At 39.9% G+C, this 17677-nt stretch overlaps 1 protein-coding gene across 3 annotated transcripts in view; it reads left to right on the top strand.

The window, feature by feature from the left end:
• The first annotated feature begins 1651 nt into the window (after positions 1-1651).
• FNIP2 (folliculin interacting protein 2) overlaps positions 1652-17677 on the top strand; it is a 133128-nt gene continuing 117102 nt past the window's right edge. For 2 of the 3 annotated variants that reach the window (XM_045995668.1, XM_045995683.1), the window contains exon 1: positions 1652-1949. In XM_045995668.1, coding sequence (XP_045851624.1) covers positions 1837-1949 — 113 coding nt within the window. In that variant the 5' untranslated portion in view covers positions 1652-1836. Of the gene's footprint in view, positions 1950-14854; positions 14891-17677 lie in introns of those variants that run through there. The other variant, XM_045995694.1, reaches the window with a different exon arrangement.

The raw sequence follows: 17677 nt of genomic DNA on the forward strand, positions 1-17677 counted from the left end.
CTGAAATAGTCCTTGCAGGTGGGGGGACACAAGGGACATGATGCCGAATTCCTCTTCAGTGTCCAGTTACAAAAGCTGTAGGCATAAGAGAATACACTTGAGTTGGGAGAATAAAGGACATTTTCTGAGCAAGTATGGGGGAAGGGAGGGTGGTCAAGTGCCAGCCAAAAACATGACCTGGGACCATGTCTCAATAAACTCACAACAGATGAAGCCACTACCTGTTGGATAGGATACTGACCAATACGGCCAGTTCCATGAGGTAGATGCTTCCAGTAAATAGAGAGAGATATAGAAGTTGCAAATCAGGATTCTGTGTATACTCCATTGTGCAAAACAAGGGTTGCTTACTGGCATGAACACTTAATCCACCATTTTAATAGTAGAAATCTGAAAGGAAAAAACGACTGAGTTTCAATTTCTACCACCTTTCCCTTACCTTTGTGAAATTTCAGCACATCATTATTCACAGTTAGTTTCCTACCAAAGCCAGAAAGAGGTATTTTTGATTAGTTATGTTCATGGAAATACATTTGCCTTTTTGAGTTTCCAAGGGTCCTCCTCTGAACAAGTCTAAGAGAATCCAGGTGAGTCACTGTTCACTGCTCATGATGGAAGGCTAGGAGAGGCAGGGTTGGAAACTTAACTTTTATCTCTATTACTCCTCATCAGAAAAACTGAAGAGCTAACGCTATAAGGCAGATTAAGAAGCTGCTTTGAGTCTGGCACGTTCCTTCACCACCACAGGCTGTTTCAAGAATTCCACACCAAAGGCTGAAGTTCTCATGGAGGCTGGGTGGGACTGGGTAGGAAAGCCGACTCAAATACGATTAACTCCTCCCTTCCCCAAATCAAATAATATCTATCTGCTGTTGCCATCAGATTATTATGTGCCTTGATTGTTAAATACGGATTAGGAAAGCATTCTCTTTTTATGAAATAGCTTCTCAATTTTCTAAATTAATGTAGTAAATTCCATGTGTTTTTTAATTTCACAAGCAACTTTTTATATAACTATAGTATAGTGACCCAAGATGCTAAAGAGCATCTTTAATTTAATTAAAAAACAAAAACAAAAAACGGAGAGCTCTAATCTGGATATGGTAGAAACATGCCAATACCTTGGGTGTCGTGAGATTCGAATCAGTCCTGTGAAACAGCAACCTCCTGTATTAACCGCCCCCGCCATGGGCTTACTATACACGAGCACTTGCACCTGCACAAAGCGAGGACCCAAGTTCAGGGCTTTGTCTCAAAAGAACAAAGATCGGCCCCGCTGCGCCCTCGCTTTCGAAAGAACGCAGCCACCTCCGGCAGCCCTCGCCGCTAGCTGAGCTGAGCCCCTCCGACAGCCCACCCCGGCCGCGCGGCGCCCGCCCCCGCCTCTCGGGCCTCTTCAATCCCCGCGCCCGCCCCGCCTCCGCTCCCCGCGTGCCGGGAGCACAGGACCGCCCGATCCGGGCCTCGCCTCCCGCCGGGGTTACGTGAGCCCGGGGCGGGCGGTCGCCGGGCCAATGGCCGCCGCCCGGGAGGCCGCGCTCCTCCCGCGCCGCCGCCACCGCCGCCGCCGTGGGGCTGCGGGCTCCTCCCGCAGGAGATAACTGTCAGCGCGCGAGGCGGCGGCGGCGGGCCGGCTCAGTCATATGACCGGCCTCCGGCGGCCCCGACGCGGAGCAGAGTTACTCAGCCGCAGCGGCCCCACGCTCCCACAAGGCTGGGCGGCCGCGCCGCCGCCGCCGCGATGGCCCAGCCGCCGCGGCCGCCGGTCCCGGCCGCGCGCTGAGCTGCCGGCCCCCCGAGCGCCACGGCCGGAGCTGCAGCGGTGGCGGCAGCATCATGGCCCCGACCCTGCTCCAGAAGCTCTTTAACAAAAAGGGCAGCGGCAGCGGCGGTAGCACCGCGTCGGCGTCTGCCCAGGGCAGGGCTTCCAAGGAAGGACCCGCGTTTAGGTGAGGGGGCGCCGGGAGGCGAGACTGGAGCGGGAACGGAGTTGGCTTCGGTGCCCGCCGGGAGAGGGAAGGAGCAGGGAGTGGGCCGCTCGGGACGTCGCAGCCCAGCGCCGGCACCGGGTCCCGGGCTTGTCATCGTGGACGCGCCTGATCCGAGTGTGGCTCCGAAACCCCTTTGACCGGGAGGGTTCTTTCCTCTCTTACTCCGCTTCTTCCCTCCCTCTCTTTCCCCACTACTCAGGGTCCCTTCCTCCTTGCAGAGAGTTCTCTTGTGTTCCTTGGGATTCCCAGGCGTGCGCTTCCTTGGCTGTGGAGGTGGGAGATTGGCGGTGAATTGGGGTGAGCCCCTTCCCGGCAGAGCAGCCTGGGCGCTGTCATTTTGAGGGCAGCTTCAACCTATTGTGTACGTGACAGTATTTTGAAGTTAGGAAGGAGCAACAGTCAAGAAAAAGGCATCTTCCTTCTTTCTTGCTGTATATGGCAGGCTTTCAGACGGTTGAGTGAAAGTATGTAATTTCCACATCATTTTGAAGGTTGATGCCGCCTGATGTATGGAAAAGGGGAGTAAGCTGCTTTTATGAAATGGTTGAATGTTTAATTTAACAGCGCTGATGCATATATTTAATAGATCCGACCTTGTGAACACACACCTTTGAATAATAATTTCTAGTATTTATTGAGCGTTTACCAACTTAAATGGTTTATGCTGATTTCTTTCATTTATTTATTTAACAACCCTGTGAGGTAGGTGCTATTACAACTCCCATTTTACAGATGAGGAAACTTAAAGTCACAGGGAACTTAAACAGCATGCCTAAGATCCACCGCGGTAGTGGCAGAGCCTGCCTTTGACCCAGGCAGTTTGACCACGGAATCCAGTCTTCAAAATCCCAATGTTATTCTGCTTTCAAGAGCAAACTTTTAGAAGGTGACTTAAAATGTCCTGTGTTGCCTTTCCCCCCACATATGTAATAGGTTTTGTTTATGTACTTTTAACAGTTTTATTCAGTGAATTTTTAAATTATCTGCTTTCAGCTGTGACACAGTGCTACACGTTTTTTTTGACCAAAATGTCTTGCAAAATTAGTTTATAGAACAACTCCAGAAGCGGTAGAATAAACGTTTTAAAAGTTTGAAATGAAACTTTGAATACATTTTGGGTTAAGTTTTATATTCTAGATGTTGGTTATCTTGAATCCCATTCATTTAGAACATAGCCCCTCATTGCATTTATGTGAATATTAAATATCAGTATTTTGTTGTGTGTGGGTGTGTGTGGGTATGATTTTGTTTGGAAGGTAAATTGTGAGGACTTTCAACTACCCTAGTTAAATTCTCATGTTTCCTTTAGACTAACTGGATCCTTATAATTTGAGTAGGGAATCCTATTCCTTTCACTGCTTTGAGTACTAGTGATGTCGTGTCCCTTCTCAGAATGGTAGAATTACTTCAGACCCAGGGTATGGAATTTCTTTTCTTCCCTCCCAGTAACCCAGACTTGATCAAGGGAACAAAGCCTGGAGAAAAAAGGGCATGTGTGTTACTGGTGTCTTTACTTTGGCAGCCCTTGTCAAGGACATTTAAAGCCATTTTAATGCTGGTGGAGATAGTGGAGTTACACTGTCATTGTTTCCTGTGCTCTCTGCCCAGTTGCCCACCACCATTTCCTCCATCCACAAGTTTAATTGAGTGTATTTTGAACAAAAAAATTGTGGCTATATTTAGGGCTTGGCCATATTAGGGCAATTGATTCCCACTTTGTGGGAACATTTTCAGTATAATATTCTGACGTCCCATTGGTGTATAATGAAGAACACAAAAGTATGCCAAGGACTGTTTTTTTTTTTCCCTTGACCTCCTTAAGATTTCTACAAGTTTTTTGAGGAGATTTTTGAGGTAGATTGGGAGAATTGGAACAGTCAGTTGAACATTTTATTCCTGAGGCCCTTTAGCTGTGTCCCTGCTAGGGGTCACCATGGAAAAAGAAGTGAACTAACACATGTCAGGGAAGATGCAGGAAGGTGGGGACAAAGCAACCAGTGCACACCAGATCAACTAAGGATACCCAAGCACGTCTTTCCTCCTGCTCTCTCCACCTTGTCTCACTCTTAGATATATATAATATATTATGTATAAAGAATTATGTGTAGCCCTCCTGGGAAAAGTCTCTTAGAAAATTTCCTTTTCTTACTCTTGTGCTTCAATTTATCCATTTTATCCATATTACCAGACAGAAGCTGGCATGTGCTTTTTGGGGAAGTGGGTGCCTTATACAGGGGATTAGCTGCCCTTAGGAACCCACTTCATAGTTGAATAGATTTTCAGAAGTTAAAGTAAAAACCCTTAGGTTAAAAATCTAGCATTCCTAACGTGAATTTTTATTTTTCAGTGCATTTAAATATAGCATGTAACTTATGGATCTTGGGAATGAAATTCTCCTGAAGAATCAGATAGACTTTTTGGGCAGTTTTGTAGCATATATTAACATATATTTTGGAGAAAAGCCTAAGTAAAAATAAGATCCAACTTTATATATTTTTTATAATATATATATTATATATATATTGTATATATGAAGGCATACATATACACACACACATATGTATATTTGTTCTGGAGTTTGTGAAAACCTTTTTATATCTCTTCTGTTCCGGTGATGGGCTTTCACTAGTTATTTTAAACTTTTCTCCAATTCTCTGAAGTTTAGCCTTTCTGCAAGTTTTGCCCTCTGTTTTACTCTGTGTACTCTTGTGCACTTCCTGGGCACTTCCCTCGGTTTCTTACTGTTCCTTCTCACTCCTCCAGTTTTCATATACTATAATTGATTAGAGAGGACAATTTTTGTCCAGTATAAGTAACTTATCTCATAGGTCATTTTCAGATCTTCATGCTTTCTGGTGTTCCATCTAAAAAGAGGAACATCACAGTCAAGATTTCTTCTTAAGTGTGTTTTGTTTGGGATCTCAGCAAAAGCCCTTTCATTGCTTTGAGGAAAGAGACTTCTAGGAAAACAAAAGAAATCAAAAGAGATTGATTTTTTATGTTTAGGAGAAGATATGATTATGATATTGTGAAATGTAAGCTCTTTTTAAAGTTATAAAATTCATGGTAAAGTTATAAAAATCATGGTCTTGAAATTTGAGAATAATCTTTATTTGCTCGTTTTCAGAATACTTTGACTTTTAATTAGTTGATGTATAAATATGTACATGAACAACCCTTTGTTCTAGAAGGATAAAGTAGAACAAAAAGAGGTACTTTGTCTAGTGGCTCAAGTCAGAAGTAAAATTAGGTTCCTCGTTACCTTGGATTTGAGGTCAGCATGTTCACATAGGAATTTTTAAAAGCCAAGGTATGCCCATTGACTCGCATATCTGGTTCAAGTTTGAGGTTTTATCTTATGGTTTGTTTTTTTTTAATGTTTCTGTTAAATTAGTGGACAGGTCTTCTTCTAAAAAATATATGGAGCAGGGAGGTGAAAGGATCATAGGTAATCAGCTGTTTTATTTTGGACCAGTTAAATGAAGTAAGTTGATAAATCACCTGGGACCTGAGGAGTAAGTAGAAACATTTCAGCTGCCTGGTAGCCAGCTGTGTGAATGGAATCTAGGAGTAGATTCCATTCCTTCTCCCCTCCAGTCCTGAATATCTAAGACCAAGTGGCCTAGTTAGTACTAATCCACATTGTTCTGTAAGAACAAATTTAAGGACTTGTTACAGGGTTAGTATAATTTAATCTACTTATCATCATTATCAAATAGCATCTGATGCCCATGTACTTATGGCCTTGTACTCCACCTGTACAAATCAAGGTAGGATACTCATGGTCCTGCCTACTGCAGTTTGCAATCCAAAGGATAGCAGATTATTTACCAAGATGAATAAACAGCAAAGTACTCATTAGAAGCTATAACAAGAAGATAACTGAAACAGTGATAAAGAGTAAATCTTTATATTAAGTACAGCATTAAGATCTCACTGTTCTTAGACTAAGTGTGACTGAGGGTAGGAATATAAATTAGTCTCTTGGACAGAAGGAAATTACACAGAAGTGCTTCTTCCCCTCCCACTGCCAGCTCCCAGGACATACACGTTTCTAATGAGATTTTTTTGAAGTAGAATATTCTGGAGAAAAAAACAGTGTAGTTTCATTATACTCATTTTTAATTCCTATAACATCAGACCTGTGACACATGTGGCATTAATAGTAGTTTTGATTTCTTTTTTTTTACTTTCTAAAAGACTCCTGGAGGTTTCCTTGCCTGCGGTTTTGAATTTATTGGTGTACTCATTACATCATACCTCCTTGTCCTGAAACATGCCGTACACTGTGGGGGGTTATTAGAGTTTTTTGGCAGAGGTAAAGAAGGGACTATTCCAGCTAATGCAATGGGTTCTGTTAAAAGCACTTAGAAGACAAATTGAGCGGACCATTGATTTAGTCCTGCTTCAGTCACCATGTCAGCATGGGCCTGGACAAGTGTCTTCATTTCTTTGGTTCTCTGTTTTGTCATTTGTAAAGTCACAGCACCATCCTATGTCATAGGGTTACGTAGGTGGTAAGGAGGTAATACAATAGTTTGAAAGTCTTTTGAAAAGGATCTAATGCAGTGCAACATGATTTTAAGTATTACCCAGAGACTTTTTAAGTCATGGAGTTCGGTATTATTCACATTGAGGCTTTATTAATAATTGAACCATTTTTCAGTGACTTGAGACAGAACTGAAATGACATGTTTTTATTTACCTTTTTTTTTTCTTTGATGTTGTCAGTGGTGAAATAAAGACCTTAAGTTATTAGAGTAGTATTAAGACACCCAACAGGCTTTAACTCAGACCTGGATAGAGGTGACTAGGAGTTCAGGAATATTTTTAGGAGTGTGGTGTATATGTTTTTCAGAATTACAATTTTTTTTTTCTTATCAAGAAAATAATCTTATTTAGCTGATGAGAGAACTACTGTTAAGCAAAATGATACTCATCGCACCATTGATGATATTCTGCAGCAGCCAAATCAGTATTTTATCTGTGTATGTGTTTGCACATACATGTGTATATTCATATATACATGCACACATGGGCATATACATGCACAGACGTATGTATACACCCACACAGAAAGGAGTTCTGGATAGAAAAAGTAAAAACAAGGGCGCCGGGGTGGCTCAGTCAGTTAAGTGTCTGCCTTCGGCTCAGGTCATGAACCCAGGGTCCTGGGATCGAGTCCTGCGTCAGACTCCCTGCTCAGTGGGGAGCTTGCATCTCCCTTGCCCACTGCTCCCCCTGCTTGTGCTTCCGCTCTCTCTCTGACAAATTAATATATAAAATCTTTTTTTTTAAAGGTAAAAATAAGATATAAACTTACATGATTAGTTTTAAAATATGTGTGACTATGCATATATGGAAGAGAGATAGCAGCACTGTACACCAGCCAGGGGCAGCCAAGGGGTGGCTGAAAATTTAATTTTACTCTTTTGTATATTGTTTTTTGTTGGTATTTTGGATTTTGCTCTGATGAATTTGTGTGGCATTTGTGGTTTAAATTATTTTAAATGTTAAATAGTCTTTGGACTACTCTATGCTGTGAGGTGGAGGTGGATGGGTTAAGGATAATATTTGTGGAGAAACCTGATTTGAATGAAAACTCTTCATAGAAATTTTCCTCTTTATTAAAATAACTGGTAGTTCCTGTTATTAAAAGTAATATGCTATGAATTTTAAGGTACTTAACACCAAAGTTCATTACAAGCCTTAGGAGGCCAATTTAATTGGTGATACTGATAATTGTTGGCAATGTACATATGCACAATTTTTACTGGTTGGGTAGGGTCAGGGCTTCCCCCACGCTTCGGACCCCATTGTAATCCTTACCATGGCTCAGAGCACAGGTTAGGAGCCACGTGCAGCTCTTCAGCTGGTGACAGAGAGAGACCAAATTAAGATTTATTTGTAATAAGTTTAGAAAGTGACACAGCCTTTTAGATTTTGGGAGAACTTGGAGAAATGAAGGGGGCTTGAAATAGATATTTTTAAAGATATGTATGATAATTTTGAGTTCTGAAATGCGAACTGGTCATGTTAACACATTGTGATTTGGCTTAGTAGGTGGTATCAAGAGATGGGCCAAGGCATGTGGTGTTTTAATGCACAGTCTATAGATCTAAAGAGAGCATTGATTTTTGTTATTGTGGCTGTAGGTTGTGTTTCTCATGGTTTACTTGTGAGGTCAGCTTAAGGAAGCCACTTTGCTGTTTTGTTTCCTAGGCAAAGGAAGTTGTAAAAGATTGTCTTTGCACTCACGAAATGCTTTGGCTGTCTGTGTGAACTCCTGGTGGGTGAATCTGATTTGGGAACTGGCACTGTGCTTATTTCTCCAGCCACTGTTTTTCTTGGTGTGGGCGAAAAGGAACAAATGTTTTATCCTGATTGTACAAGTCCCTTGCCTAGTGTGAATTGTTAGGCCTGCACTATGAGGTCATGTCCTTGGCTGTAAAAGTTAAGTCTTTCCCTTTTGCATCCGAGTGCTGAAATATTTGGTGAGTTCCTACTTACTGAGTATTCTTTATCTCAGGTTTGTGAAAAATGATTATTATGTAAAAGAGGAAAAACAGGATGGACTTTTCCAGCTAACTGGGCATGTAATAGTGATTTCCCTCAACTCCACCCCATCTGTAAATGGAACATCCATGACTCACTTCTCAGGGCCACACAGGCACTTTTGTAACCAGTGCTTGAATGGGAGGGTGGGATGGGGCTGGAAGGAGATGGGCTGGCATCCCACTTGTGTTTAGCCAGAATCTGTCCAGCTGCCTTTATAATGGACTTCTGAAAAGGACAATGTGCCTTCTCACACACCATGCTACATATTTTTTTTCTTATTGTGCTGTTTGTGCCAAAATAATGCTATATATGAAATGTAATAAATGCTGCCATTAATACTATAACGTTGTGGGTAAGTGTTGTATAGCGAGTGTTTCTTCTGTTACATAAGATTTTAGTGTTAGCATGGATAATCTAGATTCCTGACTATCACATTACTCTTTTTAACTGTATGACTTTCATTTATATATATTGAGAATATTTTTCTAGTTATTTGTCCCTGTACTCTTGTTTAATTTATAGATTATACTCTAGAATTTGTGCCCAACATAGTGTTATAAATAGATATGTATACTGCTTTATGAAGATGATTTTTATCACTACACCTGACTTTTTAAAATCATAAATAAGAGCGCTTCTGTATTTGTTATAATATATCTGTAAATAAGTGATCACTGGTGTTTGATTATCCACTGTTTTTTAATTGAAAATGACTACCAAGTCATGCAAGGTCCCAATGTGAGAGTAGGCATAGGTGCAGTAGAAATTTTTTCCCCAAAACTGGGGGGGGACAGATTGAGAAACCACATATCTGGTGGGGACTTCAGTTTCCAATAAGGTTAGTTTGCATGTTGGAAGTTAATGATTATGCAGCATATGTAAACAGCCTAAACTCTGTCTGTTTATGATGGAAATGTTTTTTTCTAAAAAAAACCTGATAGTTCATGTATTTGAATATCCCCTAGATTGCGTTGTGTAATAGCTGTAAGTAGAAATTAAACATGTACATGAATTTATCTGATAATTTAACATAACAAGAAATAAACTTATAAGTGTCTGCTTTTTCTTGATTTAGGTCTACTTGAGACCCTGTAATACTAAATGCAGCACTGCCAAGATTTAATAGTCAAATGGTTATTGTCCAGTTTTATTTATTTGTGGCCGATTTTAACAAAAAGATGTGTGTGTATGTTTAATATTTTATCCGTGAAACTTTCCAGAGAATAGGTTAACATTTACTTTAATAGTTTGACAAACAGAAAAATAGAATTTGCTTGTAAGTACACATGTATCAGTTAAATGGCATTGAGTGGATTTTTGCATTTCATTTGAGAAATTCTGCTAACTAAACTTTTCATTCAGTTGTCATGGCAACTCTATTTCTTCACAAGTTGAAGACAAGTTAGATGTTAACCTGCACGTTCCTCGAGAGATGAAACAGGTGTTGATTTAAGATGTGTTAGGAAGAAGCAACAAAATCACCAATCTAATCTGTTCTGCCTTTAACACCTTATAAATACTTCATACTGCCAACTCTATCTCCCTGGTATATCCAGAAGATTGGACATTTTCTTTTTTCTTACATGCGAAACGGGTTAGGGTTATAGAAAGAAATGTGTGTTACCAGTTAGCTCTTAATTATCCTCATTTTCTCAAGGTCTTTTTATAAAATATGTTTGAGAAATAGTAATAAGAATGTCTTTTAAATTTCCCACTTTGAAGCATATATTTGAAAATAATTGAATGAAACGAGGAAACGTACTTGCTGTGGTTAGAGCGTTGATGTGGGAGTTCTTCTAAATCCTAGCCATGTCATTGTGTCTGTAGTTCTTAATGCAGTGCTTGGCAGGAAGTTGCATTTAATAAATACCTGTTGAATGAGTGAATGAATGAATGAATGAATGCATTTTAGAGTTTTAAAGACTGATAGTCCTTAAAGATTCTCTGGTATTCCAGAATCTGATCTCTTGAAATATTAATTTTTTTTTTTTGTAGGGAACTTCCTTTCTTGATGTTTCTGGTATGCATTGTGGCATTGCTTAAAGGTATCTCATTTTACACAGCTCAGTTTCTTCTTTCTTTCCATTAATTATAATGAAAAATTTTCTGGTATCAAAATCATGGGATAAATAGTCTAAAGAGACCTGTTTCCTCTTCAAAAACAAAACAAAACAAAACAAAAGAAACCACACAACTAAACTAAAACAGACACCTAAGTAATATTTCTGAACCCAGTTATAAAATCCCACAGCTCCTGAAAATAACCTGTTGAAAAAGTATTTAAACAATATGAACCTTTCAAATTATTAGCTGTGTTGATAAATGTAAAACTCTGTTCTATACTTTTTAGATTTGTTTTAATTCTTGTGTGCCTTGGTAAACCTGAAATACATTATACAATAACATTAGCTCATTGGTTTTTTTCAAATTTAAGATAATAGCACACTTAAGTATAAAAACAATATTGGTCTTCTGAACTTGCAGAGACCGTGTTTGCATGTTACATGAAGTAGGTATTTCAGAGAAGAGATGGAATCATCTCTGCCTTCCATTTTAGAAACTAACTTAAATGTGGGTTACAAATCTGGCATGTTCTTTAAGAAGTGTATAACCCAGACTAACATATAAAGATGACCTACACTGTGTGAGGAAGTGAGCTATGAGTAAACATTTTGACCAAGCATAATAGGCAATGACTATTTGCTTTAGAATGGTACACTGAGTAAGTTAGTTGCTAGGGCAGAAGGAGGTAGCAGAGCAGGAACTACTATCTCTGCCCAAAGGGCAAAGAAGTACCCCTGGTGGCCACTTGGTTCTTTCCAAGTATTGTGGGTCTTTACAGAGACCCTGTGAACATTGCTACCTGGCCCCTGCTGTGGGATACTGTACATTTTTTAGTGGCATATGTTCTTGAAAATTTTTTCTATAAATTTTGATTTTATTTTGTTCAAGATTATTTGAATTTTTGAATGAATTTGAATTATTTGGATTTTTTAAAAAAATTTAAATGCACCTGATTAAAAAATGAAACAATATAAAATGATATACATTGAAATAGAAACCTTCAGTTCACAGGCCAGTCTCTCTTCCTAAAGGCTACCATTATTATAATAGTTTCTTTTATAGCCTTCCAGAATTATTCTATGCAAACACAAGGAAAAAATATTCTTTCATTTGCACAGAGTGGTAGTTGCCTGTGTACTGTCTTTTGCTTATAACTACCTAATATTCCGTTGAATAAATGCATGTATGAATACTTAAACCCCCGTGGTTCTTAAATCTGGTTGGACGTTAAAGTCACATAGAGAGGTTTAAATACCCAAACTGCTCACTCTCTCAGAGATCCATATTTAACTGGTCTGGGTTAGGGTCCTATGTGTCTGTCTTTATGAACCCTTTCCAGGTAACTTTAGCGTGCAGCTAAGCACACTAATATCAACTAGTCCCCCACTGATGGATATTTCGATTGTTTCCAGGCTGTCTGGTTGCAGATAGTGAACTGCTGCTCTGAGGTGTTATGCATAGGCTGAAGTATGTTTCTAGGATAAGAACCTGGAATGGAATTTCTGCTCCGTTGCTCTTCAGAGATGTTGCACCTATTTATACTCCTACCAGTAACATACAACAGTGGCTGCTTAGTGGCTTCAAGTACCCTAAAGAAACAATGCTGACTGGTGGAGTGGTGGTGCAACTGGAACCTTAGCTTGCTCTGGGTATTGTTGATCGCTTCTCTAGTCCAGGGTCCTGCATATTGTTTTAAGCTCCTTTGTAATTCAGTTCAGCAGTGCTAGTTAGACATGATAGTGTTGCCCTTTTTTGATCCTAGTGATTTACAAAAAAAGTTCTCTGTATGAACATGTTTAAAAAAGCAAAGTAACTGGGGTGCCTGGGTGGCTCAGTGGGTTAAAGCCTCTGGCTTGGGCTCAGGTCATGATCCCAGGGTCCTGGGATCGAGCCCCGCATCGGGCTCTCTGCTCCGTGGGGAGCCTGCTTCCTCCTCTCTCTCTGCCTGCCTCTCTGCCTAGTTGTGATTTCTCTCTGTCAAATAAATAAAATATTAAAAAAAAAAAAAAAGAAAAGTAACTTTAGTGCATGGAGATGCTCTTTAGACATTGTCATTACAATCATAAAATCTAAAAAGAATCTTAATAGCTGTCTAACAGCAGGAGAGGGGGTAAGTATGATGCTAGTTTCATGGGATATTATATGATAGTTAAATGATTAGGATGACTTATTAATGTAATCAAGTCACAAATATTTTAATATAATTAATGTTATATTAATGTATTGATATATGATTATTAATATATAATTAACATTAATTTGTAATATAACAGTAATATAATAAGGGGGAAACGCTGATGATATGATGGGGTAATGAGCTTGTGGGTAAATGCCCTTAAAATTTTTTTTTTTTAAATTTCTTTTCAGCGTAACAGAATTCATTGTTTTTGCACCACACCCAGTGCTCCATGCAATACGTGCCCTCCTTAATACCCACCACCTGGCTCCCCCAACCTCCCACCCCCCGTCCCTTCAAAACCCTCAGGTTGTTTTTCAGAGTCCATAGTCTCTCATGGTTCACCTCCCCTTCCAATTTCCTCAACTCCCTTCTCCTCTCCATCTCCCTATGTCCTCCATGTTATTTGTTACACTCCACAAATAAGTGAAACCATATGATAATTGACTCTCTCTTCTTAACTTATTTTACTCAGCATAATCTCTTCTAGTCCCATCCGTGTTGATACAAAAGTTGGGTATTCATCCTTTCTGATGGAGAATGCCCTTAAATTTTTAAGGATAATTTAAAAAATTATCCTTCACAATAATAAAATTGTTTGGGCAAAAGATAAAAATTAGGGAAAACATCAAATTCTTTTATAATGCAAATATCCATTTATGGTTTTAAAGATGTATTTTCATATTGTGAACATCATTAATTAGTGGAGACATATTATAGAATATGTATGTAAATGGCTTATTTGAAATCTTTTAAGATGCCTGTAAATATCTCCTTCTCAAGAATTTTAAGAGATCCATTCTCTAATATTTGTCGAAAATAAAACTTTACTAGGTACTGGGCACTGTGCTGAGTTGCTTCTACTTATATCCTCTCACCCATGTCTCATAGTTCTCCTTTGAGGGTAGGTATTTTTATTAGCTAATTTCTAGATTATAAAGTCATAATATTTTATAGATGAAAATGTTGAGGCTTGCTTGGGATTACTGAGTGGTTAACTAGTGATGCTGGGAATTCAAACCCATGCCTGTGAATTCTTTACTAATACATGATCTGTATCCCCACTTTGCAGATTACTATTTGAGATGCCTGAGAGATTAAGATTTTGGTACATTCTATCAGGTTTATAAGGAAGCATGTAGTCTTAAGTGTTATTTTTAGGGAACTTCCCATTTTAGTTGTGCAAGAAATAGATAATATGTGTAAAAAGCTAAGTGGTAATACAGAGCGGTGGACTCCAAGGCCACAGATCCAGGCCACAGATCCAGTGGCAGATTAAGATGAAAGGAAGTAGTAAGGGCTCTTTAGTCTGAGCTGGTTAGGGGAGACTTTACAGAGGGGGTCAGATCTGATTGGAGAATATCTATAGAGAGATGAAGAGGGTGAAGATGTTTTATCTTACGTGTGTTCTTGGGATAATGAGTGGACTGGTTTTGTGGAAATAAGAATGCTCTAGTGAAGCAAGATCCATTGGGATGAGATTGTGTAGGGTCTTGAAAGCATTATTAATTTTAAAGTTTTTTGTTAGTTTTAAAGATTTTATTTATCTGACAGACTGATAGGGAGAGAGCACAAGCAAGGGGGGCAGCAGGCAGAGGAAGAAGCAAGCTCCCCACTGAGCAGGGAGCTCGATGTGGGACTCTCAGGACCCTGGAATCATGACCTGAGCCAAATGCAAACACTTAACCTACTGAGCCACCTGGGTGCCCCTAATTTTAAGTTTAAATTTAGGTGGCCCCAAAGAGTCAATGAGAGGTCTTCAATCTATACTACTCTGAGGATCAATAGAAAGAGTAGGAACTTTGTTGTGGGTTTGCATTTCTTGGGTTCAAACCTGGCTCCCCCACTTGTGATGTATGCCACGTTACCCTCCCTGAGTTTTTTTCATCTGTAAAATGAATGTAAAATCTCTTTTTTGCAAGGTTGTTCTGAAGACTAAAGATAATATATGTCATTTGTGCCACACAGCCCTTGGCACTCAGAATTTTGAAAAATGGTCTTGTAATACTCAGAAACTGAAATACTGTTTTCTTCCTAGCTTCTCCAGCTACTTCCCTGTCTTAATCACATCTCTGGGCCGTCTCTGTATTGTAGGGAAATGGTAAGTAGCTGTCTTCATCAAAAAGTGGAGTTCCTTCTCTGAAGGCATTGGGGAGCCACTGCAATTTTGGGTAATGGATTGGTGAAACAGCTTGCTCAGCACCGGTGCCTTGACCTAAATTTTGGCGCTGGGATCCAAGATAGTACAGTTTTACTATATATGATATCTGCAAGCAGAATGTGTCTGTATTTCTTAGTCTTCCTGCTTTCCCCCCAACCCTAGGCCTCTATCCCCAAGGGGAAAAGCCACAAATCATCACAAGCCAGTAACATTATATTCCTACCTTTTTGGCTTTCTTCCTAGCCTATGGCAGAATCCATCCTTGGTAAACAGAGTAATCTGTTTTTGTTTTGTCTTTTTTATTCTTTCAATAAGTACCTTAGTTATTTAGAGCAGTTTTAGGTTTAAATAAAATTGAGGAGAAGGTACAGGGATTTTTCATACAGCCGTGCCCCGACACAAGTATCCTCATTATCATCGTCACTCACCGGAGTGGTACCTTTTTACCAAGGATGAACCTACATTGACACATTATATTCACCCAAAGTCTATAGTACACCTTAGGGTTCACTCTTGTATTTTACATTCTGTGAGTTTGGGCAAATGTAAAATGGCATATATCCTTCCTTATAATATCACAGTATTTTCACTGCCCTAAAAATCCTCTGTGCTCGGCCTAGATATCTCTTTTTATATCTCAGGACATCTTTTTATCTCTAAGTAGTCTCCTGATAGTTCTGCTTCGTGTATTGATCAGTTTCCCAAACATTTGTGAAGAGCCCATTTTGGCTGTGTCCTAAAATTCCAGACTTATACCAGAGAGAGGAGTTTGTGTTTGAGGACTAGCTCAGTTACTCATGATAGTCAATTTTTTTTTTTTTTTTTTTTAACAAATGGAAAGTGGGGGAAAGGGGAAGAGAGAGAGGGGCTTTTGCCTCAGAAACTAGAGAAAGGAAAAGGTTTTAATTGTCCAGTAATCTTACCTTATTGGAGTGCTGACTGACACTGAGAATTACGTGCATTATCAGTTTAGGTAATGTGCCATGAGAAGTGTGCAACCTCTGTGTGTTCCCAGTAAAGCTGTTAAAAAGCAGTCTAGGGGCGCCTGGGTGGCTCAGTCGTTAAGTGTCTGCCTTCAGCTCGGTCATGATCTTGGAGTCTTGGGATTGAGCCCCGCATTGGGCTCCCTGCCTGGCGGGAAGCCTGCTTCTCCCTCTCCCACTCCCTCTCCTTGTGTTCCCTCTCTCGCTGTGTCTCTCTCTGTCAAATAAATAAGTAAAAAAAAAATTTTTTTAAAGATTTTATTTATTTATTTGACAGATCACAAGTAGGCAGAGAGGCAGGCAGAAAGAGAGAGGGGGAAGCATGCTCCCCGCCGAGCAGAGAGCTCAATGCAGGGCTTAATCCCAGGACCCTGGGATCACGACCCAAGCCGAAGGCAGAGGCTTTAACCTACCGAGCCACCCAGGCACCCCAATAAATAAAATCTTAAAAAGCAGTCTAGTTGCCCTAGGTGTAAACTCACACTTTATAATCTGTTCGTCATTGTGTCTTCCTTCTTTCAGTCTTCTTTCCTTCAAGTCCAGGGTTGTGTTGGACTTTGATCTTGCAGCTGATTACTGTGCTATGTGGCTCTTTAGAGTATTCCAGTGAGTACTGAGTTCTGTAGCTTGGACCCTAAGAGTCAATATTGTGTGTAACACAGCAGTAGCAATGTGAGTTCTCCTGAGCTTGCCTAGATCCACTAGCATGTTAAGTAGCTGTTTAAGAGGAAGCTTCTTTTCAGAACTGTGTTACAACTAGTGCTTGATTGTCAGAATTGCTGTGGTTCAGTCAGCAGACCATAGTAGGTATCTTCCCTTGGATTAAAGTATTGCCGTAATGTAAGACCTGTGCTCTTTATTTTAGAAACCTTTATGTGCAAGGCACTTGGTCTCCAGTTCCCCAGAGATATTTTTAGTCGGGGAGCGACAATTATCCTCAAGGAGAAAATAACAGGGTCTCTCCTCTCCTTCCAAACAAATCCTGAATTATTGTTAATCTTTCAGTTATCACCCTCTGTTTAGAAGACTCCTTTTGTCTTCCTGTCCTAGAAATATTTGAGATTTGTCGCCTTGACCAACTCTGCCCTATGTGTTGGGGCAAGTAGTGTCCAAATTTCTCTTCTTTTCTTCTTTTCTTTTTCTTGGCTGGCTGGGATTCCCAACAAGGGTTTTTCCTCACCATCAGATTAGGTCTTCTGTGACCTTTTGGGGGCAGAGGAGGAGGTCATCTGACCTATGTTGGTTTAGGCTCTGGGTGGCCTAAAATCCTCACAGCTGGAATTCTCCATCTGGTCCCATCCACTTCCAGAGCCTGGCCCAGTCCAGCTTACAGGGATCTGAGTCTGAGATTGGGCATCAAAGCTTAGCAAGTATTAAGGGTTTATAGATCTTTCATTGCTTTCTCTGAATGTAGTTTCCTTGGGGACCTAACTGGTATGCATGGAGGTATGTGAGGTATATTTTAGAGGAAAAACTGGATGGGATATGAAAGAGTGAAGTGTAAACAAAGAGAATAAATAATTTTTTTTAAGTATAATAATTGGGGTACCTGGCTGGCTCAGTCAGAAGAGCATACAATCCTTTATCTCTGGCTTGTGAGTTCAAGCCCAACGTTGGGTGTAGAAGTTACTTGAAACAAAACAAAACCCTTAACGTAGTAATATAAAAAATAATTTCAAGGTTTTGAGCCTGAGTAACCTGGGAGAATAGTAGCATAATTAATGGAACTAGGACAGCTTTAAGA

This window comes from Meles meles, chromosome 2 (assembly GCF_922984935.1).
Source record: "Meles meles chromosome 2, mMelMel3.1 paternal haplotype, whole genome shotgun sequence".
Lineage (NCBI taxonomy): Eukaryota > Metazoa > Chordata > Mammalia > Carnivora > Mustelidae > Meles > Meles meles.